The sequence below is a fragment of the Leptodactylus fuscus genome, chromosome 10, assembly GCF_031893055.1.
Source record: "Leptodactylus fuscus isolate aLepFus1 chromosome 10, aLepFus1.hap2, whole genome shotgun sequence".
In the NCBI taxonomy this organism is placed as follows: Eukaryota; Metazoa; Chordata; class Amphibia; order Anura; family Leptodactylidae; genus Leptodactylus; species Leptodactylus fuscus.
This window is the reverse complement of record NC_134274.1, coordinates 1,764,588-1,791,195: the sequence shown is the minus strand read 5'-3', so window position 1 is coordinate 1,791,195 and position 26,608 is coordinate 1,764,588. Positions and strand designations below refer to the sequence as shown.

The following is a 26,608-nucleotide window of genomic DNA, read 5'->3' as shown; positions in this document are numbered from 1 at the left end:
GACGCCTGATGTCCATTTTTCGGGGGCCGGCTCGGGGGGTGCAGACACCTTATGTCCATTTTTCGGGGGCCGGCTGGGGGGGTGCAGACGCCTGATGTGTCCTCCACCTATTCCCTGTTCGTGTCTCAGCCGGAGACTTCTTACAAATGATCTTCTTAGCGCGGCTCCGGCCGTCCACCTGTCTTTTGTGTTGGCGGCCATGATTTATTGATGGTTTTGGCGCCGTCTCCTCCCTCCTCCCTGTTTTACATCTCTTCTCCCCGCAGCTGTCGCTGTTTTATTCATGTATTATCTCGGAAAAGGTGAACGGCAGAGAAATGACCTCACAGGGAAAGAGATTACGGCAGGTTACAGCGGATACATGGAAACATCCGCGGCTGCTACAACTCCGGGACATTTGCCCGCTGCTCCGGATACTTGGAGTGGTTTAGCGCCGGATTACTGCGATATCCTACAGAATACACCGGGCAATTGCTGAACTAGTAATCCCTCAATATAATATGGAAGGGATCTGCATCGCCTGCACCACTGCGTTATATTAGGGATTGTTACTTCAGCCATTGTCCGATATATTCTGTCCCAGGTGGGGCCATTCCCAAAGATTTTGGGCCACCTAAGACCTCTGGATGACATTTCATGTAACATCTGGAGAGAGGGGGCCCAGCCCTCGTTGGCTTCATCCCCTTTGCAGTTGGGTTGCAGATTCCAGGACCCCCCTCGCCTGAGGAGCTGAATGGTTAGTGAGGAATCGGTCCAGCGTCATAAAGGGGAACCCCGAACCACTTTGTCCCACCAATATAAAGTTCATTTCAGTCTCTTCTAGCCATGCCAGGGTTATCCTATTAGGGTTTATATTGTGTGACGCCCCCTATAGACATATGCTGGTATCACATGTATGTTACGTGTATATATAACATGAACGGTTTCTTAGTTTCCTGTGTTACTAAGTCTCTTCTTGTGTCCGCAGGAATCCCTCGGCCTCCTCACCCTCCAGACATATCACCCTATTACCCTTTATCACCGGGCACCGTAGGACAGATCCCCCATCCGCTAGGATGGTTAGTACCACAGTAAGCAGTTCCAGTGTTTTTTACCTTTTTTTTTGTTATGATACATTTCCTGTGCAGTGAATGTGATGGGGGGAGGGGCAGAGGTGCGTGTACATGGGGGTCTATGAGGGGTACGGCAACCCACAACCACAACCCAGCTCATGGTATCTGATGTGGTGGATCTGCAGAGTGTATTGTATGAGAGCTTATAGTATCTGCTGGTTGTAATGGGGTACAGAACCCCCATATCTGAGGACGGCCATAGACCCCCACAGCTTCTCATGTGAGGAGGACACGGCTGGAGTATCTACCCCGCATATGGTGGATCTATGGGATGTGCCTTATATAACGTAGCATCCTCTCTATAGCCTGTCATTTCAGTAGAGCCTATTGTATACGGTAATGGCGTCTCGGGTGCCTTCCCTCTATATATTCCCTATATATAATGAATGTGATTGACCTGCAGAGCCTTTGGTATGTGCTGGCCCTATCTGGGGTCTCTTCCCCTATATGTGCTGGTCCTTACTTGGGTCTCTTCCCCTATATGTGCTGGTTCTATCTGGGGTCCCTTCCCCTATATGTGTTGGTCCTATCTGGGGTCCCTTCCACTATATGTGTTGGTCCTATCTGGGGTCCCTTCCACTATATGTGTTGGTCCTATCTGGGGTCCCTTCCACTATATGTGCTGGTCCTATCTGGGGTCCCTTCCCCTATATGTGCTGGTCGTATCTGGGGTCCCTTCCCCTATATGTGCTGGTCGTATCTGGGGTCCCTTCCTCTATATGTGCTGGTTCTATCTGGAGTCCCTTCCCCTATATGTGCTGGTCCTTACTTGGGTCTCTTCCCCTATATGTGCTGGTCCTATCTGGAGTCCCTTCCCCTATATGTGCTGGTCGTATCTGGGGTCCCTTCCCCTATATGTGCTGGTCCTTACTTGGGTCTCTTCCCCTATATGTGCTGGTCCTATCTGGAGTCCCTTCCCCTATATGTGCTGGTTCTATCTGGAGTCCCTTCCCCTATATGTGCTGGTTCTATCTGGAGTCCCTTCCACTATATGTGCTGGTTCTATCTGGAGTCCCTTCCCCTATATGTGCTGGTCCTATCTGGAGTCCCTTCCCCTATATGTGCTGGTTCTATCTGGAGTCCCTTCCCCTATATGTGCTGGTCGTATCTGGGGTCCCTTCCCCTATATGTGCTGGTCCTATCTGGAGTCCCTTCCCCTATATGTGCTGGTCCTATCTGGAGTCCCTTCCCCTATATGTGCTGGTTCTATCTGGGGTCCCTTCCCCTATATGTGCTGGTCGTATCTGGGGTCCCTTCCCCTATATGTGCTGGTCGTATCTGGGGTCCCTTCCCCTATATGTGCTGGTCGTATCTGGGGTCCCTTCCCCTATATGTGCTGGTCGTATCTGGGGTCCCTTCCCCTATATGTGTTGGTCCTTACTTGTGTCCCTTCCCTTATATGTGCTGGTTCTATCTGGGGTCCCTTCCCCTATATGTGTTGGTCGTATCTGGGGTCTCTTCCCCTATATGTGCTGGTCCTATCTGGAGTCCCTTCCCCTATATGTGCTGGTCCTATCTGGAGTCCCTTCTCCTATATGTGCTGGTCGTATCTGGGGTCCCTTCCCCTATATGTGCTGGTCCTATCTGGAGTCCCTTCTCCTATATGTGCTGGTCCTATCTGGGGTCCCTTCCCCTATATGTGCTGGTCCTATCTGGAGTCCCTTCTCCTATATGTGCTGGTCGTATCTGGGGTCCCTTCCCCTATATGTGCTGGTCCTTACTTGGGTCTCTTCCTCTATATGTACAGGCCCTATATACCGTCTTTTGTGCATCCGATGAAGGCAGTATACGTGCAGAGCTTATTGTATGTCCTGGCCCTGTCTGTATCAGATGATGGTACTAGACATACAGAGCCTTTAGTATATACCGCCTTGTATGTATGTTGTATGTATGTTGTATGTCCCTATATCTAGACATGTACCGCATGGCCGTATCTGGGGTGCCCTCCCTCACCATTCCCTGGCCCTATATATCATCCTTTCTATATATGATGTCTGCCCCCCCTTACACCTGATGAACGCCGCGAGCCCGCAGAGCGTTGTGTATATTGGGGACCCCTCCCCCTTCTCATGTGTTGGAATTAATAAGAGCGTCGATGGAACAGGTTGCCAAAATATGACAAGCAAATAAATCCCCTCGCCCCCTCCCCCGCCCGCTCCTCGCAGTCATTACGCAGTCTGTGTCTTCTTGTGGTTAAGGGACCAATAATTTATTCAGAAACGACTTTCTCTTTCTCCAGATCTCCCCCAGTGCAAGTCGTTGTAATAATGAATTATTGTAAGGAGCGCTGACTGCCGATTGGTTGCCCACAATAGTATTTGGGGACTCTCCCCCGGTAAATCTTGTCAACTCTCATTAACGTGACAAAAGGCTACAAATTAAGATCTGTTAATTTAATGTTTTCTCACCAAGATCTAAATAGCGGAAGGGACCCCGAGCGCCGCCGCGCGCCTTTGATTCCCTGCACTTTATTTTGGTATAAATTTCCATTCATTATTATTTTCTTTGCCGCCGTAGCCCTCAATTAGTGTGATGGCTCCATTAAAGAGGCCGAGGCTTCGCCTTTAATTATCACAACAAAACACCTCGTTCCAGCCGGAGAGGGGCCCGATATTGACATAAGCCGGGGTTAGAAAATTTAATTAGCCGCCCGTATCAAATTTATGGCCGTCATATTGTCGGCTTTGATCTGCGGCGTACAATCCCCAAGATTTTTGTCTTGATTAAATGAGAATGCCGGAATTTAATTCCCTTTATTTTTACCTATTATACTCAATTTCTTCACTTTGTTTCTTTCCTTCCTTCCAAGGCAAGGTCAGCCGGTGTACCCAATCACAACAGGGGGCTTCCGACATCCCTACCCCACAGCTCTTACAGTCAATGCTTCCATGTCAAGGTGAGCGCTCGTTTTATCTTTGTCCTAACTATGGGGCCCAATGCAACCTCTGCACCCCGATACTCTTACCCGTGTTGTATATTATGTTCCATGGGACTTATAGTCGGCTCTCTGAGCTTTGCAGACTTACAATGTCCTAGATCAGATGAGATCTATAATTGGACCCTCTCCCCAGCAGTGACACCTTCAGGTTATAAAGTGTACTACACTCCATAGACCTCATGCATAATAATTACATCACAAAAATTGCAGTAAGAATCCGGGTCATTGTGTCGTCCACCTCTCAGAGGTGTATAAACTTGTCAGGAGCCAGCCTGATGTGCAAAATATATATATATATATATATATATATATATATATATATATATATATATATAATTACTAGATCAGATTCATTTGTTACATTATTGTATCCTCCTTCTCTATATGTAAAGATATTCTTATATATCCCAGTGATGGTCCTTATATATCCCAGATCCCTGGTGAGATCCGTCCTCCTGTGTGTTAGGGAAACAATCCCGTTTTCTGTAATAAGGGGGTTTCACATATAGAACAGACTATTCAGCCTTATGTGATACATTGTTTCATGTGAATTCTGACGTGTGATACAATGTTACAATGAATTCCCGTGATCCTTGATGTATACAGGGAGGGATAATGGCCGTATCTGCCGGATAGGAATAGTCTCGGGATATTCAGACTCTTCATGTGTCTATCAACGGCTTAGGGCAAAGATTAAAGTGGCGAGAAAAGGTCAGAGGTCGTATAAGATTTCTACCCCTCATAATGACTGATCATGGCTTACAGGGCTACACACACAGTTTTATTGCCCCCCCCCCCAGCTGAGTCATGTGACCTGTATTTACTATTTCTTTGATACTTTGTTGCAGTTTATTCTAGTTCTGTGGATTCCACTGCTACAAAATGTCTGTTCTGATGTTTCCCCCCATTGACTGTTTTTTGCAGAATCTTTCAGTAGCCCTTTCTTATAATTTACAAGTGTGTCTATATCCCAGTGATGTCAGAATGTCCTATAATACCAGGGCTAATAATATATATGGGGTACAGCCATGAAGTATAGCAAGGGTTATGGGTGCAAAGGTATCAGCACTGGAGGGGTTAACGGACCTTTAGGGACATGTATGAAATGCAAGAAAAAATTGTGGTAAAACATAATCCATTACCCGTCTCAGATTAGGGGTCAGGGGCCCGATGGTCTTCATTGAGGGGCCCAGAACATATATACTATGATATTGTGAAATATATTACACATGGTACCACACATCACTGACCATGGATGGACCCCATGAAACCAGTATATACCAGTATATACCAGTATATACTACTCTGTGCAACCTATGGAATCTGTGAAACCTGTATGGTCTCTGTAGGACCTGTCTGGGCTCTGTACAACTAATATGGACTCTATAGGATGTGTATGGACTCTGTAACACCTATCTCGACTCTGTAGAACCTTTATGGAATATTATAGTACCTTCTTAGACTCTGTAGGACCTGTATAGACTTTGTAGGATTTGTATGACCTCTCTAGAACCTGTATGACCTCTCTAGGACCTGTATGACCTCTCTAGGACCTGTATGGACTCTGTAGGACCTGTATGGACTCTGTAGGACCTGTCTGGATGATATAGTACCTTCTTAGGCTCTGTAGGACCTGTATGGACTCTGTAGGACCTGTCTGGATGATATAGTACCTTCTTAGACTCTGTAGGACCTGTATAGACTTTGTAGGATTTGTATGACCTCTCTAGAACCTGTATGACCTCTCTAGGACCTGTATGACCTCTCTAGGACCTGTATGGACTCTGTAGGACCTGTATGGACTCTGTAGGACCTGTCTGGATGATATAGTACCTTCTTAGGCTCTGTAGGACCTGTATGGACTCTGTAGGACCTGTCTGGATGATATAGTACCTTCTTAGACTCTGTAGGACCTGTATAGACTTTGTAGGATTTGTATGACCTCTCTAGAACCTGTATGACCTCTCTAGGACCTGTATGGACTCTGTAGGACCTGTCTGGATGATATAGTACCTTCTTAGACTCTGTAGGACCTATATGGACTCTGTAGGACCTGTCTGTATGATATAGTACCTTCTTAGACTCTGTAGGACCTGTATAGACTTTGTAGGATTTGTATGACCTCTCTAGAACCTGTATGACCTCTCTAGGACCTGTATGGACTCTGTAGGACCTGTATGGACTCTGTAGGACCTGTATGGACTCTGTAGGACCTGTCTGGATGATATAGTACCTTCTTAGGCTCTGTAGGACCTGTAGGGCTAGTAGATGTTCTGGTGTCCTCTGTCTGCCGGCAGCGGCAGGGTTAATGCATGGAGCAGCGGAGGTATGTTGCTGGTAGGATTATTATTAGCGAGCGCGGGACACCTTGGGATTCTTTTTTTTTCCCTCCTTTTTGGGCTGCCATCCAAACTTGGCGGAATGAAAGGTGTCTAGTTAAAACGAGTATACAGCAAATTAAATAGATTATTGTGATAATGGGCTGACACAAGTACAGGTCCATTAGACATATGACAGTTATGGGAATGCAGGCGCTGCACCCTGTTCTGTCGTAGCCTTTGATATTCATTCAATGCAGCGCCAGGGCCAGGGATTCTCAGAATTAAGTGAAGGGTCATTATACTTTAAACACCGTGGAGAAACCTAGATTGGCAATTAAACAGCACTTGCTGACACTCGCCGGTGCCACCCGGTGACCCCCTTTCGATTGAGATGTTGGAGCTTGGGGCCCTCAGCATGTTAAATTGGTGAAAGGCACTTCTCCTGACGAGGGCATCTCTCAAACCGTCGAGCTTCAAAGAGAAGCCACATCATGTATAAACCATAAAGTGGGCGCAACGGGCTCGCGAAAAAAAAAAAATCCCAGGCAGGAATAGATGAAATGTTACAAGTGCAAGAAGATAATGATAAATTCAATGCAAGCGAAGGCAGAATGGCTGCGGCCAATAAAGAGATGCATCCCACTGCTTATGCATGAAATCGAGACGACGAGATGACACGAGCTCAGGAGAACCGTGTCAACAACGCCTCAAAAAATCCCCAGAAGCCCCAGAGACGACAGGAACAAAAAAAAAATTAGTTGTCCCTAATAAGTCGTCTCATCATTATCTCCTGGCTCCGAGCCATGAAAGGAGACGGCGTCTAATGAGAGGAATTTTTTAGGGTGTTTTGTGGGACGTCGACTCACCTTGGGAATGAGACACAGAGTAACAATGTAGCAATGGAACAAATGTAACAATGTATCAATATAGCAATGGAACAGATATACCAAGTGTAACAGATATAAGACTGTATCAATATAGCAAATATAACAATGTATCAATATAACAAATGTAACAATGTATCAATTTAGCAATGGAACAATATACCAAATGTAACAGATATAAGACTGTATCAATATAACAATGTAGCAAATATACCAAATGTATCAGTGGAGCAAAACTTATTTCCATGTAGTCAGATGCACTTTTATATAGATTACAAAATAACATGTAAGGGAGGGTTCACATGGTGTAACGTGCTACGTGATGTGGCATGTCTACGCCGCGGGAGCCTTTGCAGGCCGTACACGGTCCCATTGATTTCAATGGGAGCAGGAATCGTATGCGCCATGCTATTTTGTGGCCGTGATGTTGCGGCCGCAAAATCACAGCCGCAAAATAGCACGGCGCATACAATCCCCGTTCCCATTGAAATCAATGGGACCGTGTACGGCCTGCAAAGGCTCCCGCGGCGTAGACATGCCACATCACACGGCACGTTACACCATGTGAACCCTCCCTAAGAACTAACTGGGGAAACCCATATAGAGATGTATAGGACAGAGGAATACAATCTATTACTATCTGTTATCAGCCAGTCTGACTGTAGGACAGGGGAATACAATCTATTGCCCCCTGTTGGTCCAGCTTATAATGCCAGATCTCCTCTTTCTATTAGTGGGGGCACTAAGGAGCTTTTCATATCTAATAGGGGCCAATGTTGACCTTCGCTTTGATCGTACCATTAGGGCGGCAGTATAGGGGTGCAGAGGTTGCACTGGTACCCACATATGAGGTTGTATGACCTGTTTGGGGGGATATTTATTGCTTTGGGGTGTTATTTCTCACCATCTTTCTATCTTTGTATTAATTGTTCTTCCGTGTTACTGGATTGGGGTTTGACTCTAATATGGGACTGGTATGAGTGTTTTCTGGGTACAGCGCCACAGTATATGTTGGTGCCTTATAATAAGGGATAATGAATGAATATGATGTGAATGAGACACCCCTCCCCTTTCATTCATGTTTATTCTGACAATTTACACAGCTTTCTATCCTCCAGATTCCCCCCACACATGGTACCGCCACATCACAGTTTACACACAACTGGAATCCCTCATCCCGCCATAGTGACCCCAACCGTCAAACAGGAATCTTCCCAGAGTGACGTGGGATCCCTGCACAGCTCGTGAGTTCATCTTTCCTATCTTATGTATCTAGCGCGGACGCTGCAGTCTGCACAACGCCCAAACTGCTGTCAATGCAACGCCACAAAACGCAGCGGATTTAATGTTTGTGGGTTTTTTTTACCTTTCTTACAGAAAACATCAGGATTCCAAAAAGGAAGAAGAAAAGAAGAAACCTCATATAAAAAAGCCTCTTAATGCATTTATGTTATATATGAAGGAAATGCGAGCAAAAGTGGTCGCAGAATGCACATTAAAAGAGAGCGCCGCCATCAACCAGATCCTCGGACGGAGGGTAAGGAGTCTCCTACAAGACGTCTTATTATAGGATAGTAGTGGGAGCAGTAGTGCATGAGATAGATAGACTCTGTATGGTATATAGTATCACATCGGCTCTTCTTCTTCTCCGTACAGTGGCATGCGTTATCGAGAGAGGAACAAGCAAAATACTACGAGCTGGCGCGGAAGGAACGACAGCTGCACATGCAGCTCTACCCCGGCTGGTCGGCAAGGGATAACTATGTAGGTTCCTATGTAGGTGGTATTTATTCCCCTTCTCTAGAACGTTACAATGTATTATTTGCGGATGGCTTTCCATGATTTCTTACTCTGTGGCATCCTGCAGCCTTTCTGTATGTGTGTGAGCTCCGGACAGGGATCACTTCTAGATCTTGTAGATTTCCAGGGTCTGTGTTACCCACTGCAACCAGTCGCAGCATTTATCTCTTATTATTCTCTTGTGGAATGAAAGCTGTGCTGTGATTGGTCGCTGTGGGCAACTAACGCCGTTTTTCTGGTAGTCCGTTTTCATACATTTGCCCCAGTATATTTAGTATAGGTTGGAGGACGGCGCGTACAGATTAATCCATTAAAGTTGTCTGAAGGTGGAAATTCCTCTAATCTTTTGTTGAGAACATGAAGCATTGCAGGATGTGCTGTAGTATTGTCAGGCCAGACGCCGCCCCATACACCCTCCGTATGTCCCACAGTTTCGGTGACATCAGAGGTAAATTCTTGCCTCAATCGAAAGATGAAATCTCTTTCCTCTCCGTTCCCAGTGTCTGCCCTCCCTGACAGTCTCCCGACCTCTCGCTTTTCCTTTCCCCAGTCTTCTCCTTCCTCCCTTCTCTTCCATCTTCTCCACTTCTTTCTCTTCTTCTTTTCCTTCTTTAGTTTTTCTTCCATCTTTTTCTTCCTCCTTCCTGACTTTTCTCTTCTCTGTTCCCACTTTCCTTCCATCTTTTCCATTTTTTTTTTTTTTTTATGTCTGTCCCTTCCTTTTTCCTATTTTCTTTCTTTGTTCCCTCTTTTCTCCTTCCATCACTTTCCCTGCATCTTGTCTTTACCTTCCTAACTTTTTCTTTCACAGTCACGTCTCCTTCCCTTCCTATTTTCCTAGATTTCCCATGCACTCCTTTTCCCCATGTTTCTTCTTCCTGCTTTTGCCTTCTTTTCCTTCCTTCTTCTTTCCTAGCTTTTCCCTTCCTACCTTTTACTTTGCTCCCTTCTTTCTTCTTTCCACCCTTTCTCTTTTTCCCCTGTCACTTTCCTCCTCCCTTCTTTCTTCCCTTCTTTCCTCTTCTCTCCTTCTCTCTCTCCTTCCTCTTTTCTCTTTCCTCCTCTCTTCTTCCTTCCTTCCTCTTCTCTCCTTCTCTCTTTCCTCCTCTCTTCTTTCTTCTTTCCTTCTTCTCTCCTTCTCTCTTTCCTTCCTCTTCTCTCTTTCCTCCTCTCTTCTTCCTTCCTCTTCTCTCCTTCCTCCTCTCTTATTCCTTCCTTCCTTCATTTCTTCTTCTCTCCTTCTCTCTTTCCTCCTCTCTTCTCCCCTTCCTCCTCTCTTCTTCCTTCCTTCTCTCTTTCCTCCTCTCTTCTTCCTTCCTTCCTCTTCTCTCCTTCTCTCTTTCCTTCCTCTTCTCTCTTTCCTCCTCTCTTCTTCCTTCCTCTTCTCTCCTTCTCTCTTTCCTCCCCTCTTCTTCCTTCCTCTTCTCTCCTTCTCTCCTTCCTTCTTCTGTTTTTCCTTCCTTTGCCCCATTTGCAGATCCCTCTGTACGCGTCTTCCCTGTGAATTCTTCCTTTCTTGGGTGTAGAATAATTCCGTCCGCTCTTGATGTATTTCTGTCCCTCCTCCACCTGTTGGATTGTCGTCCTGTGTGTAGCATGATGGGAGTTGTAGTTTGGCATCTTATTAATGACTTACTTTCTGTATACAATGTCTCGTGTTCCTGACTGTGTGGCACTGCTGTATCCTCCTGTATACACTGTCCTGGGGGCCACCAGCTGGTCATTGATGAAATCCTCTGTCTGTGTAAAGTGCTGCTATTGTATCGCTAGCCCAGTGTTCACATTACGTTAGACCCTTTCCTGCTGTATAACCTTTGTCCATTCCTTATGTTCTCTCTTTAGGGGAAAAAGAAGAAGAGGAAAAGAGACAAGCAGCAAGGAGAGAGTAACGGTAAGTAGCCCCCCAATACAACCCCGCCCCATCACCCGTCCCTCCCCCGAGGTTCACTAAGCACCGCCCACAAGGAGTCTCTGCACTCTGGGGTCAGTGCCCAGCATTGACTTCCAGACTGTACAAGCCCCTGCACTGGTGATTAGTGAACCCTGTATATAATCCCCCCTAACATGGCTATAATTTCCTTAACACCCCTCCCCCATCCCGTTGTTTCCAATGCCATTGAAGTAAATTGTAGACTTGTGTCGAGTCGACTTTGCATGTAATGCTAGATACGTTGTATTTGATATTTCCTTAATATTTAACTATAAAGTATTGACAACCAGCCTGTAGTTTAATGACATAACCGTGTGGTGTTTCTCATACGTGTGCGAGCATGTGTGCGTCTGTGTGCGGGTGTGAGGTCTGTGGCCGGGGGTCTTTGCTGCATGCTTTACTGGGGTAATTCCCTGTCCACACCCATGTGTAATTCAGGCATTAAGGAGGTTTGCCATACTGCATAGTCACATGATATATAGCGCTATATATATATAACTATCTATATACCACTGACCGTGTCCAGACTATTGTATAATTTGTTCTTATTTTTCAGAACACAACGAATGTTACCTAAACCCTTGCCTTTCACTTCCTCCGATTACAGGTGCTAAGCCATTTTTTGGACTTATTCCTATAATTTTACCTTTATTATTATTTTATGTTTTACTTTTCCCTGACAATGCATTTTATTGCCATCATAATTTTATTAACATAAACCACTTCTTGTGAGAGAGGACGGGAAAGAGAAAGAACCCGGCGCGTTGCAAGGTTGTAGCAAATTCTTGTCACCTCTCCCAACACCTAGGTGCTCTGGCTTTAGGCTTTGGTAAGGCAAGGAAGGTCCTGCACCATAGGAAGGTCCTGCACCATAGGAAGGTCCTGCACCTTAGGAAGGTCCTGCACCATAGGAAGGTCCTGCACCATAGGAAGGTCCTACTCAATAGGAAGGTCCTGCAACTTAGCATGGTCCTGCACCATAGGAAGGTCCTGCACCTTAGGAAGGTCCTACTCCTTAGGAAGGTCCTGCACCTAAGGACTAGGCAGAGGTTGGAGGGCCTGAGATGTGTCTGGCGATGACTTTTAATATGTGGTTTCTTTTCTGATGCACTAATGATTAACCCCTTGCTGTTGCTTTGCAATTTAACATGAGCAAGGTCCGCTCCTCTGACTACAGGAAGCACTGACAGCTACTATGGATCCAATGAGTCCCGATGTAGGTTCATCCCATCTCCTTTAATTCTAGGGACCGTCTTCCCAGTAGGGGTCAAGATACTGGGACCACCTGTTGAATAATGGTGGTATGACCAAAAGGGGCTCTGGGAACACTATGAGCACCCTATTACAATACAAGTATATCACATGAATGCACCAGTCTGTAGTCATATTCCAACTGTTTGCAACCACTAGTAATGGTTAATTCTAACATGATGACGCAACTCTTCAAAAAATATAAAAACAGCAGATACCAGGACCTATAGGAGCCTATAAGATGTGGACACTCACCCTGTGGGTTTTCGGTTGCCACTTTGACCTTCAGAGAGTGCACTGTGGATGCTTTCTGCTCCTCATGGGAGTTTTTTTTCCCAATGTTGGCCCCGCCCCTGCTTAAGAGACAAAGAGCAGAGGTCACTCCTTTCTGTATACTAAATACAAATGAGCACACATTCTTACTTTTCCCATGTTTCATACATGTCCAGCCTTTAAGAGGTTACAGTTCAGGATCTTCAGTATCTTATGGTTAGATTTCTACCAGCTGGAAGATGATTTACATATTAGACATTGCCTGATGGAGAAGGTTGTTGAGATATTAATTGTCGTGTCAAGACAATGCCCACTGCTGTGACTTTGATCTATGTCAGATATTTCCTCCCCCTAGAAGGTCAATAACCTGCATAATGATTGTATATGTTTGTTTTGGCCAATGGTGGCCCCGCCCCTGCTTATATGATAGCCCGAAACATAGGTGACCTCCCTGCCGCCTGCTACATTACTGTGAGCACATAACTGTACCTGATCTGATCCCATCTATATCATAGTCGGTTATACTAAGATTCCACAATATAGTAGACATTGTCAAAGAATATTTCCATCATTGTCCCTGCCCCTGAGGAGTCCCGATGAGGCTCCTATAAATAAAGCTTAATCGTTGTATATGGATAATTTGCAGAATTTGTGTTTTATTTCTTCACAGTTGGTAAGATCTCTGTTTGCTGTCAGTGAATGTGAAGATTCTTTGCAGCCATGGTACGTTACAGTGTGTCAGTGCAGGAAACCTCCTGTGATAAAAGCACAGCAGCAGTCCCGGTCTCCTGTGATATAAATGCAGCAGCAGTCCCGGTCTCCTGTGATATAAGCACAGCAGCAGTCCCGGTCTCCTGTGATATAAATGCAGCAGCAGTCCCGGTCTCCTGTGATATAAGCACAGCAGCAGTCCCGGTCTCCTGTGATATAAATGCAGCAGCAGTCCCGGTCTCCTGTGATATAAATGCAGCAGCAGTCCTGGTCTCCTGTGATACAAATGCAGCCACAGTCCTGGCCTCCTGTGATATAAATGCAGCAGCAGCCCCGGTCTCCTGTGATATAAATGCAGCAGCAGTCCTGGTCTCCTGTGATATAAATGCAGCTGCAGTCCTGGTCTCCTGTGATATAAATGCAGCAGCAGTCCTGGTCTCCTGTGATATAAATGCAGCAGCAGTCCTGGTCTCCTGTGATACAAATGCAGCAGCAGTCCCGGTCTCCTGTGATATAAATGCAGCAGCAGTCCTGGTCTCCTGTGATATAAATGCAGCAGCAGTCCTGGTCTCCTGTGATATAAATGCAGCTGCAGTCCTGGGCTCCTGTGATATAAATGCAGCAGCAGTCCTGGGCTCCTGTGATATAAATGCAGCAGCAGTCCTGGTCTCCTGTGATACAAATGCAGCAGCAGTCCCGGTCTCCTGTGATATAAATGCAGCAGCACTCCTGGGCTCCTGTGATATAAATGCAGCAGCAGTCCCGGTCTCCTGTGATATAAATGCAGCAGCAGTCCCGGTCTCCTGTGATATAAATGCAGCAGCAGTCCTGGTCTCCTGTGATATAAATGCAGCAGCAGTCCTGGGCTCCTGTGATATAAATGCAGCAGCAGTCCTGGTCTCCTGTGATATAAATGCAGCAGCAGTCCCGGTCTCCTGTGATATAAATGCAGCAGCAGTCCTGGTCTCCTGTGATATAAATGCAGCAGCAGTCCTGGTCTCCTGTGATATAAATGCAGCTGCAGTCCTGGGCTCCTGTGATATAAATGCAGCAGCAGTCCTGGGCTCCTGTGATATAAATGCAGCAGCAGTCCTGGTCTCCTGTGATACAAATGCAGCAGCAGTCCCGGTCTCCTGTGATATAAATGCAGCAGCACTCCTGGGCTCCTGTGATATAAATGCAGCAGCAGTCCCGGTCTCCTGTGATATAAATGCAGCAGCAGTCCCGGTCTCCTGTGATATAAATGCAGCAGCAGTCCTGGTCTCCTGTGATATAAATGCAGCAGCAGTCCTGGGCTCCTGTGATATAAATGCAGCAGCAGTCCTGGTCTCCTGTGATATAAATGCAGCAGCAGTCCCGGTCTCCTGTGATATAAATGCAGCAGCAGTCCTGGGCTCCTGTGATATAAATGCAGCAGCAGTCCCGGTCTCCTGTGATATAAATGCAGCAGCAGTCCTGGTCTCCTGTGATATAAATGCAGCAGCAGTCCCGGTCTCCTGTGATATAAATGCAGCAGCAGTCCCGGTCTCCTGTGATATAAATGCAGCAGCAGTCCTGGGCTCCTGTGATATAAATGCAGCAGCAGTCCCGGTCTCCTGTGATATAAATGCAGCAGCAGTCCTGGGCTCCTGTGATATAAATGCAGCAGCAGTCCTGGTCTCCTGTGATATAAATGCAGCAGCAGTCCTGGGCTCCTGTGATATAAATGCAGCAGCAGTCCTGGGCTCCTGTGATATAAATGCAGCAGCAGTCCCGGTCTCCTGTGATATAAATGCAGCAGCAGTCCTGGTCTCCTGTGATATAAATGCAGCAGCAGTCCCGGTCTCCTGTGATATAAATGCAGCAGCAGTCCCGGTCTCCTGTGATATAAATGCAGCAGCAGTCCCGGTCTCCTGTGATATAAATGCAGCAGCAGTCCTGGTCTCCTGTGATATAAATGCAGCAGCAGTCCCGGTCTCCTGTGATATAAATGCAGCAGCAGTCCCGGTCTCCTGTGATATAAATGCAGCAGCAGTCCCGGTCTCCTGTGATATAAATGCAGCAGCAGTCCTGGGCTCCTGTGATATAAATGCAGCAGCAGTCCCGGTCTCCTGTGATATAAATGCAGCAGCAGTCCTGGTCTCCTGTGATATAAATGCATCAGTCCTGGTCTCCTGTGATATAAATGCAGCAGCAGTCCTGGGCTCCTGTATCCCTCACCTGCACTGATACATTGTAACAAATCCTTCACCACAATATCCAGGACTAGGTCAGGATGGAATCCCAGTCTCTAAACAGATATTCACTGACAGCAAGCACAATTTTTTTTCTTAATAATACAAGTAAAGCTTTATTTATACAAGTCTATGATGACATTGGTGTTTATCCCCCTGAATGGATCTAATGTAAGTCAAGGGGTCCATCTGGCACCAGAGGTGTGAACACAGCCTGAGCTTGGAGGAGCCTGTTTTTGTGTTGTAGATAACGATATTTGTATTAGTTTTTTTGTTGTCATTTTCTCTACCAATGTGTGAACTAGATACATTAGGCGACATCCATGCTGATGGTTTCCTTCACATATGTTTTGGATGGTTCTTATAATATTAGGTGGGGCTTTCAGACTCCATTGTAGTGACCATTGCAGAATGTGACGGTCATGGGCAGAGTCTGACTAGCGGGCCTTGTTGTGGTCACGTGTTGTATGTATTAGTCACATGCTTGAAGCCAGAGCATCCATGTGCAGGGAGGTGATGTGTATGGTCATCCTGAAGGCCGATGTGCCCAGTGCATGCTGGGTAAGCCATGTGCCGGGGGGTCTCGCACTTCTTTGTTTCCTGTCATCTTTCAAACATTCTAAAAGTTCCATGCCTCAGCTTCCAGCACGTTCTATAATGCATCCTAATTATTTGTCTGTATGTTCCCCGAGAATGTGTCCCCCATAACAGTCTGCTTCCGGAGCGCTCCCAGAGCCCTGGCGAGACACTAACTGTGACCATGGGAAACGCAGCAAAATAAGAGACTGTTACAAAAAAAAAAAAAAAAAAAAGGATTTCCTAGAAAAACCTCCTTAATCTAATTTTTTATGTTATTGCTTCCAGAAAGTGTTTTCACTCCAGCATGCTGAACTCTCCGCTTGTGTTTGCTTCCCCTAATCATGCTCGCATATTGCTTCAAAGGCATGCCTCATAGCCAGAGCCGCTCGCTCATCCCGCTGTCTGCTCCATCTTCCTCTCTTTCTTTCTTTACATAAGTTGTGACTTACAGATAAATACATTGACTGATAAGCACTTTATAAAGCTGCAGTGTCCCCGGGCCGTGTGCACACAGGAGCGCTGCATCTGCACAGCCAGGATGTCAGGAGCATGAGGAGAGGGGGCACTTACTTATATACAGACTCACATACTATGGTATCGGGGTGCACATACATTATAATGAGCATGAGGAGAGGGGGCACTTACTTATATACAGACTCACATACTATGGTATCGGGGTGCACATACATTATAATGAGCATGAGGAGAGGGGGCACTTACTTATATACAGACTCACTATGGTATCGGGGTGCACATACATTATAATGAGCATGAGGAGAGGGGGCACTTACTTATATACAGACTCACTATGGTATCGGGGTGCACATACATTATAATGAGCATGAGGAGAGGGGGCACTTACTTATATACAGACTCACATACTGTGGTATCGGGGTGCACATACATTATAATGAGCATGAGAAGAGGGGGCACTTACTTATATACAGACTCACATACTGTGGTATCGGGGTGCACATACATTATAATGAGCATGAGGAGAGGGGGCACTTACTTATATACAGACTCACATACTGTGGTATCGGGGTGCACATACATTATAATGAGCATGAGGAGAGGGGGCACTTACTTATATACAGACTCACTATGGTATCGGGGTGCACATACTTTATAATGAACATGAGGAGAGGGGGCACTTATATACGGACTCACATACTGTGGTATCGGGGTGCACATACATTATAATGATCATGAGGAGAGGGGGCACTTACTTATATACCGACTCACATACTATGGTATCGGGGTGCACATACATTATAATGATCATGAGGAGAGGGGGCACTTACTTATATACCGACTCACATACTATGGTATCGGGGTGCACATACATTATAATGATCATGAGGAGAGGGGGCACTTACTTATATACCGACTCACATACTATGGTATCGGGGTGCACATACATTATAATGAACATGAGGAGAGGGGGCACTTACTTATATACCGACTCACATACTATGGTATCGGGGTGCACATACATTATAATGAACATGAGGAGAGGGGGCACTTACTTATATACCGACTCACATACTATGGTATCGGGGTGCACATACATTATAATGAACATGAGGAGAGGGGGCACTTACTTATATACCGACTCACATACTATGGTATCGGGGTGCACATACATTATAATGAGCATGAGGAGAGGGGGCACTTACTTATATACAGACTCACATACTATGGTATCGGGGTGCACATACATTATAATGATCATGAGGAGAGGGGGCACTTACTTATATACAGACTCACATACTGTGGTATCGGGGTGCACATACTTTATAATGAACATGAGGAGAGGGGGCACTTACTTATATACAGACTCACATACTGTGGTATCGGGGTGCACATACATTATAATGAGCATGAGGAGAGGGGGCACTTACTTATATACTGACTCACATACTGTGGTATCGGGGTGCACATACTTTATAATGAGCATGAGGAGAGGGGGCACTTACTTATATACAGACTCACTATGGTATCGGGGTGCACATACATTATAATGATCATGAGGAGAGGGGGCACTTACTTATATACTGACTCACATACTGTGGTATCGGGGTGCACATACATTATAATGAGCATGAGGAGAGGGGGCACTTACTTATATATGGATACGTAGTCACATACTATGGTATCGGGGTGCACATACATTATAATGAACATGAGGAGAGGGGGCACTTACTTATATATGGATTCAGAGTCACATATTATTGTATTGGGGTGCACTTACCTTTATATGAGGATGCACACACTATTTTACTGGGGTGCACATATATATGAGTACGGATTCATATACTATATTAGCGGGGTGCACATACTTTATCATGAATGTTGATGCATATATTAATTTATTGAGGGTGCACATACTTTTATATGAATACAGATGTACATATTATGTTATTGGGGTGCACATACTGTTATGTGTATACAGCGTCACATATGTTATTGGGGTGCACATACTGTTATGTGTATACAGAACCACATATTATGTTATTGGGGTGCACATACTGTTATGTGTATACAGATGTACATATGACATTATTGGGGTGCACTGAGGGGTAACATCTCTTAGGATTCTCAGGTCGTAGTAAATCTGCTCCCTGTTATAAAAGGCAGAATCCATCCATTCCAGCCCCTGATCTTCGAGCCGTCTTCTCCATCTGCTGTAAAACTACAACTCCCAGCATGCCCTGACCCCCTGCGGTCACAAGTAGTTTTGCACCAGCTGGAGACAACACAGGATTGATTCATTGTCACGTGTCACAAAGTGGCACCGAAATGTAAAAACCCTCTCTATATTATCCCCTCCCCCCCCCTGTATTATTAGATGAGATTATGTGATACAATGTAACAACAGTAAAAGAAACAGCCAATGGACTTTTTTTTAGTTAAAACTATAAAACCCCAGATTTCTCCACCTGCCATCTTGGCGCGGTCCTCGGGTCTGCAGCTCCTGGGGGGACACTGCAGCTTTGGTCGTATCTGCCAATGAAGCACAAGTTATGCTCCATCTCCTTCTATGACTCACTGTGATTACACCAATAATAATAATAATAATAATAATAATGACGTTCTGCGCTTTTTGCAATTAGTAACCGGTTCATTGATTTTTTTTATTATTATCTTTTCTGTTCCTATTTCTGCTCGCTTCTGTCTTGAACCCATTCAGACCTCAGCGCCCCTAAGAAATGCCGAGCGCGCTTTGGCCTTGATCAGCAGAATAACTGGTGCGGTCCTTGCAGGTGTGTATGGTTATTCCAGATTTAGATACGGCTGGTTTTACCAATTTTTATTTATTTTTTTTATTTATTTTTATTTTTTATCTGGTAATTTCCCGCTCTGTGTCTAAAGCTAACGGCTAGTCCATGAAGCGGTGGGTGGACCCCTGAGGCGGCTCCACAAGGCAAAATAGTCTTTCTGATCTGATTTGTGATCTCAGGGTCAGTGTCAGGTACTTTTTGGACTAAGACTTAGTTCGTCCTTGATAGTTGAGATGAAGGTGGTCCGAGGACCATGGAGGCCATTCTCCCTCTACGGGGTTGTCTACACACCAATGTAAGCCTGCCATAGGAGAAGGTCTAGAGAGAAATTCAAAAAATAACCACATTTTTGAAACCTTTCCACCAATGACCCATGACAGGGAAGGTGCAGGTAGTGGCAGAAGAACCAGTGCTCCCCACCCCCACATTTTTCTCCTTCTTGAATCTCCAGCCTCTTGTCCATCACAGTATTTAACAGTCTCGCTGACGACCATTGCTGCCTGCTTCTCATCTCCATCGATAATCTTATTAACAACCCCGATACACTGGGCATTCCTGTTGCAGTGAATACACTTGAACAATACACAAATGCTGCAGAATTGGCTCTTTGGTTTCTAGTTGTTGACTGTGCAAGACGAGAGCTTGTGAGATTTCCTTCCCGTTCATCTTTTTTTTTCCTTCCCATTGGTTATTTTTGTACTTACCACTGACGTTGCCCGTTACCTTTGTCTTGACCATATTGATGTTGAACCTCCATTGGCCTCATGAGCAGTCACCAGTCTGTGTCCGACACTCTCTAGACTGGTGGCTTCTCGGTCTTCCTCTCTATGCATGGTCATTCATTAGTCACCAGGTATCACCGACCATTCTCTTATCAACATCGTAGCTGAGTCTAACCCTACGTCATGGATTTGATTGACTGGTGCCTGACACTGGCTGTTGTATGTATCCCACATGTAGTCGAGCAGATCAATGTCTGTCTCCATCCACTTGGCCTTGCATCTAGCATCACATATCATAGGTCTTCTTGATTATTCCGGACGTTGTGCATGTTAGCCATGGACTGAAGGGGGAATTACCAAATAAAAACAAACTGCATAAACTGTAGGTAACCATAGCTAAGAAAAGTGTCTGCAACCGAGCAGTATCCACCATTTTGTTGTATTTTTTGTGTGTTTACATTGTGCTAACAGATGCAAATGCTCCTAAGAAGTGTCGAGCATTGTTTGGACTTGACCGACAGAATCTATGGTGCAAACCATGCAGGTATATCTATTACGAGGCCCATGGGGAATAATTCAATTCCTTCTGTCCTTCCAAGATCTTATCTGATGATTCTACCCATGAATCTTTCCAATGATTCTCCTTTTTCCTGTCCTCTGGTCATTACTGGTGGTGGTTGGACTTTATACTATTCATCTATATTCTTTGACTTTCTGGTGGAAGAATCTCGATTGAAATTTGTCAAGACCAACTACAGCCAAGATCCAAAGAAGATCTTCCCAAAATAACAAGTAGTCCATAAAATTACCCTCTAGCCACTTTTTGTCCCAAATTTATTTACCAGAAAGTTGAGATGTCCTTGAGATATTTGCTCTCCCAACCATTGAGGTGGACCTTGGACATCCTGAGTGACCATGATCTCCTGAGCCCCTAATCTAATAATACAACAGACGCAGTATATGAGAAAAAATCCCAAAAAGAGTGACAATAAAATATAGAAAATAATTAGAATAATGAATATCCCAAGGAAAAACAAACCTTAATAGATCTCAAGGTCAAAGGAAAGTAATACAAGCCAAGATACTTATATATCAGGACCTTCTTAGTCTCCTCCTCCTTATGGGATGTCCCTGTAGTCTTCTCCTCGTGATAGGATGTCCTCATAGTCTTCTCTTCATGATAGGATGTCCTCATAGTCTTCTCTTCATGATAGGATGTCCTCATAGTCTACTCCTCATGATAGGATGTCCTCATAGTCTTCTCCTCATGATAGGATGTCCTCATAGTCTTTTCCTTGCGATAGGATGTCCCTGTAGTCTTCTCCTCGTGATAGGATGTCCTCATAGTCTTCTCCTCCTTATAGGATGTCCCCATAGTCTTCTCCTCCTTCAAGGATGTCCCCATAGTCTTCTCCTTGTGATAGGATGTCCCCATAGTCTTCTCCTCCTTATAGGATGTCCCCATAGTCTTCTCCTCCTTATAGGATGTCCCCATAGTCTTCTCCTCCTTATTGGATGTCCCCATAGTCTTCTCTTCATGAGAGGATGTCCTCATAGTCTTCTCCTCCTTATAGGATGTCCCCATAGTCTTCTCCTCATGACAGGATGTCCCCATAGTCTTCTCCTCCTTATAGGATGTCCCCATAGTCTTCTCCTCATGACAGGATGTCCCCATAGTCTTTGCCTCCTTATAAGATGTCCTCATATTCTTCTCCTCATGACAGGATGTCCCCATAGTCTTCTCCTCATGACAGGATGTCCCCATAGTCTTCTCCTCATGACAGGATGTCCCCATAGTCTTCTCCTCCTTATAGGATGTCCCCATAGTCTTCTCCTCATGACAGGATGTCCCCATAGTCTTTGCCTCCTTATAAGATGTCCTCATAGTCTTCTCCTCATGACAGGATGTCCCCATAGTCTTTGCCTCCTTATAAGATGTCCTCATAGCCTTCTCCTTATCGTAGGACACCTCCTGTTTTCCAGCCTTGATCATCTAAATTAAGATTCCTGAAACCACAGAGTTGCATTGTGAGCACAATGTCTTATTCTATAACGGCATCTGTCATCGAGTCTTATGTGACACCCACTAGTGGAGCATGTGTATCTAATGTGATCAAATACGGGGGGTTCAGATCGGTGGAGAAACCTTGGTGGAGGGTCTAAGCTTTCTAATTTCTTTCTTGTTGATCCTTTGGTTAAATCCTGTTATTTCTTTATTCTGATGCAAGCAGTCTTTGAATTTGGAATGTAACAATGGTAGGTATGTGTTTTCTCCCTCTCTGTGTGTAATGTCTCTTCATCTCCTGTCTCATGGTCTTAGTATGTAGACCCAAGACCATTGTACCGAAGTACCGAGTATCATTCACGGGGAAGGTATTGAGGGCGTCAGACTCGGGCTCTTGAGGATACTCATAGCCTTCCATTACACACATGATCATCTTGTACATGTGAATGTTTCCTATGTTGACCAGTACAGAACATTGTCATGGCCTCGGCCGTCCTGCTCCACCATTAAGAGACCGAAGACCTTGCTAGTGGCTCTGTGCAGGAATGCCAGTTTTCTGAGAGTAGCGTCTTTGGCTGACACGTCCAGTCGCAGTTTTGTTCATCATTAGATAAGCGGCTGCAGGCGGAGTCCAAATCCATAGATACATTGTAGGTAGAGTGTCAGCGAACCCTTCTAACCACTAACCAGAAAGTCGTGTCACACAATGTTACGGTCATTGCTCATGTCTTCCGTTTCATGCTATCACTCATTTTCTGCCATTAGCATTTCAGCCCTGCATGCTTCTTGTCACTGGGGTTGTTGGAATAGATTACCATATTCTCCTATTCCGGGTCACTCAGAGAGCTTAGATAGTATTCTGCCATCCTTGGTCACTGGTGGAGTTATGTAAAGTGCTGCAAATCTATAAGATATGAAACCGGCACAAGCCCTTGTGGAGCTGAGACTGATATTTGTAAGACCCTGTAATATTTCTAAAACTTTGTATAGTGACATTCCTTACACCTCTGGGTTATTGGTGTATCTAATTGAAAACATCCCCAGTAGTGAGTCTGCTTAGTTATATGATGGCATTGGTACCACCCCGGGGGACTAGGAGGAATAAGTTTGATAACACATTAACAGTGGTTTATTATATAATTATAGCACCTCTGGTGACTGAGGGAGCTTAGATCAATTAGAAATCACTATAAGATGTTAAGTACCACGTCTACAGACTGGGGGAGTTGCAATTAATTATAATATCTAGTATGATGATATATATATATATATATATATATATATATATATATATATAACCTCTGGTCACTAAGGGAGCTTAGATCAATTACACATCCAAATAATATGTTACATTTATTATAATCGCGCCAGATCTGGTGACTGAGGGAGGATAGATCAGCAAGATGTTAAATTTATTGTAAATCCACCACCTCTGGTGACCGAGGGAGCTGAGATACATTGTATTTATGATATAAACAATTAGATATGACGTCTTACATGACTCAATATATAAAGCCCCTGGTCACTAAAGAAGCTTAGATCAATTATGCATTAAACTAATATGTACAATTAATTGTATTACACCAGATCTGGTAACTGATGGAGCTAATCGTAAATTCCATTACTACCAACAATAGTCATCTAGGAGGGTTAGTATAATGAAGTTTATGTAACACCTCTGGTCACTAGTGGAGCTTAGATCAACTATAAAACACAATACAATGTTAAATTTAATATAAATGCATCGCCTCTGGTGTGTGGGAGCTGAGGCTAAATCCATTACTAGCTATAGTCATTTAGGGAGCTTAGTATAGTGAACTACTGTATATATACCACCTCTGGTCACTAGTGGAGCTTAGATCAATTACAAATAATTAGTTGTGGATAGTCATTTAGTATCCATGCACCAGCTCTGGTGTCTGAGGGAGCTAAGAATAAATCTGTTTCTAACTACAATAGTTACTCAGGAGCCCTTATATCGCTTATACCACCCCTGGTCACTAGTGGAGCTTAGATCCATTACAAATCATAATTAGTTGTGAATAGTTATTTAGTATCAGTGTGCCAGCTCTGGTGTCTGGGGCATTTCTAAGTACAATAGTTACTCAGTAGCCTTATACCAGCCCTGGTCACTAGTGGAGCTTAGACCAATTCTAAATCATAGTAAGATGTCGATAGTTATTTAGTATCCATGTGCCAGCTCTTGAGTCTGGGGGAGCTAAGAGTAAATCCATTTCTAACTACATTAGTTACTCTTATATGCCTTATACCACCTCTGGTCACTAGTGGATCTTAGATCAATTACAAATATGAGATATAATACAAATAACTTAATACCAATATAATTGTTGTCCAGAAGGGTTGATAAAATTAAAGAAAATAAATTCAATTATAAAACGTCAATATAAATCTTCTGAGTGTATTTCCCCCTATCTTGCCATCTACTGCTCAGAATCCAGATGTTCTCCTTTTTATCTCCGGCTTCTGTTGTTTCAGCTCATGTTCTTTGTCGGTGTTTTTGCCTTATAATATAGCCCGTGCCTCTTTTCCTGTTTGTAGGAGAAAAAAAAAGTGCATTCGCTACATACAAGGTGAAGGCAGCTGCGTCAGCCCGCCCTCTTCAGACGGAAGCTTACTAGACTCTCCTCCTTCTTCTCCCACCATGCTAGACACCCCTCCAAGAGACTCCACACCACAAACTGAACAAACACAACCTTTATCTCTATCCTTGAAGCCTGACCCTCTGGCCCGGCTGTGCATGCCACAGTCCCCTCTGACTGAAAGTCCGGCACGAAAGTCCAGCAACCTGCCAGCTACAATTTGTCAGAACGGAACAGATCACAACCACCAACCCAGCCCATTACAGTCGTCCGCTCCTTACTCCTTGTCACTAACACAGCCGTCAACCTCCTTCCCGCCTTCTCATCGGTCCTTGGCTGGAACTCAACTTCAGCCCCTTTCACTCGTCACCAAGTCGCTAGAGTAGTCGCTCCCAACACTGACGCCTCATCCTTTTTTTTAATATTAGTTTTTTTTCTTTTTTTTCGTTTGTTTTTTATTTTTGTGCCAAGTGGCTACTTTTAGTAGATGTTTTATGAAGTTCATTGGTCAATATTTGACCTTCTCTTTTTATCTCTCGCCTTTCCGATTTGACTGAGCAGAGACCTTCTTCGAGCCTCGAGGTCCACGACGAAATTTGTATCATCAACGTTAAAAATAGGAAAAAACAAAAAAAATGTCTTTTTAGCATCGGAAGGAGGGGGAAATTATATAAATATATATATATAAATATATGAAAATAAAAAAATGCATAACTGTCGTAGTTCTGATAGGTTCCTTTGGAAAAGACTGATTTAAAGAAGAATTAAAAGAAAAAAAAATAGAAAAAAAAATTAAGCAATTTTGAAGCAGCCCTCGCGGAAGGAGTTGGTTCTTGATTATTTGTATTAAATACGAGCTTGCGAACCAATCATTTTACATCCAGTTTCTACCCTACGGGGGCGCCACGAATGCAGCGCCCTCTCGTGAAACAACTTTTATCGTGATGTTATGTTGTTCTTGTTGAAATGTACAGAAACACAAAAAAGGTAAAGATGAACAAATGTGTTACTATGCCTTGTTCCATGGTGGTGGTCGCTCCTTTTTTTTTTTTTTTTTTTTTTAATTTTTATTTTTCCTCTGGGTGGGAGGGGGAAGGGTTGCTACTTTGGAATTTTTTTTGGGGGGTGGGGGTGGGTGCGTTGACTATTTCAGAGCCATTGGACCAGTAAGTAGTATTTATTGCCTAGGAATCGCTTGTGTCCTATCTGTTGTCTCTTCCAAAAACAAAAACCCTATGTCTGCCCCCCCCCTCCCGTGACCCCCACACATTGTATAAAGTTTGCTTTTCTTTGTGTAAGCATCGTATATATATATATATATATATATATATCATTTGTACAAGGTTTTTAAGTTTATATATAAATTTATATATATATATATTTTTTTTTTTTGTTTTTTTTATTTTGCTGTCTGAAACTCAGTTGCCACCAAATGGAGACTTGTAGCTGCATTTAAAAGGATCAATATTGTACAAAAAATAAAACACAATTGCTATAAAAGCCATTAAAAGAAGACTTGAAATGAAGGGGGAAAAAAACTCCTTTTTTCGCTGTTTCCGTAAAAAAAAAAAAAACTAAAAAAAAAAAAACAGCGTCTTGTAAATTTTACTTTAAGGAACAGGAGACCAGCCTGCGCCGATAGGACTGTAGACTGTGGATGAATTGATGTGCCAAAATTCCCGGTGAATAATCCCCCCTCCCCCTCCCCTTGTTTTTGATGCTGTATTTTTGTTCCTCATGTTCTGATGTGATGTTACATAGGTAGCTTTGTATGTAGTTTCTGTCATCTTTACAGGTATATTTGGTAGGAGGGTGACTGGGCAGCATTGAAAAACAATGAGGTACAAAAAAATAAAAAAAATAAAAAATCCCCCCCCCCTCCCCCCCATGGGCCAAAATCCTCCATATTTGATTCAAGACTGCCAATTTTTTTTTATTTTTTTTGCTTGCCACGTGATGGGTATGTCGCAGGCAACTAAAAGAGA

At 44.2% G+C, this 26,608-nt stretch overlaps 1 protein-coding gene across 8 annotated transcripts in view; it reads left to right on the top strand.

Moving 5' to 3' along the window:
* Positions 1-25,415, top strand: part of TCF7L2 (transcription factor 7 like 2) — a 197,222-nt gene extending 171,807 nt beyond the window's left edge. For 2 of the 8 annotated variants that reach the window (XM_075257450.1, XM_075257445.1), the window contains 9 exons: positions 968-1,070; positions 3,922-4,008; positions 8,359-8,499; positions 8,633-8,792; positions 8,912-9,019; positions 10,898-10,946; positions 11,542-11,592; positions 19,206-19,278; positions 24,583-25,415. In XM_075257450.1, the coding sequence (XP_075113551.1) occupies positions 968-1,070; positions 3,922-4,008; positions 8,359-8,499; positions 8,633-8,792; positions 8,912-9,019; positions 10,898-10,946; positions 11,542-11,592; positions 19,206-19,278; positions 24,583-25,009 (1,199 nt within the window). In that variant the 3' untranslated portion in view covers positions 25,010-25,415. Of the gene's footprint in view, positions 1-967; positions 1,071-3,921; positions 4,009-8,358; positions 8,500-8,632; positions 8,793-8,911; positions 9,032-10,897; positions 10,947-11,541; positions 11,593-19,205; positions 19,279-20,489; positions 20,563-24,582 lie in introns of all 8 variants that reach the window. The other 6 variants (XM_075257447.1, XM_075257443.1, XM_075257446.1 and 3 more) reach the window with 4 other exon arrangements.
* Positions 25,416-26,608: the final 1,193 nt, after the last annotated feature.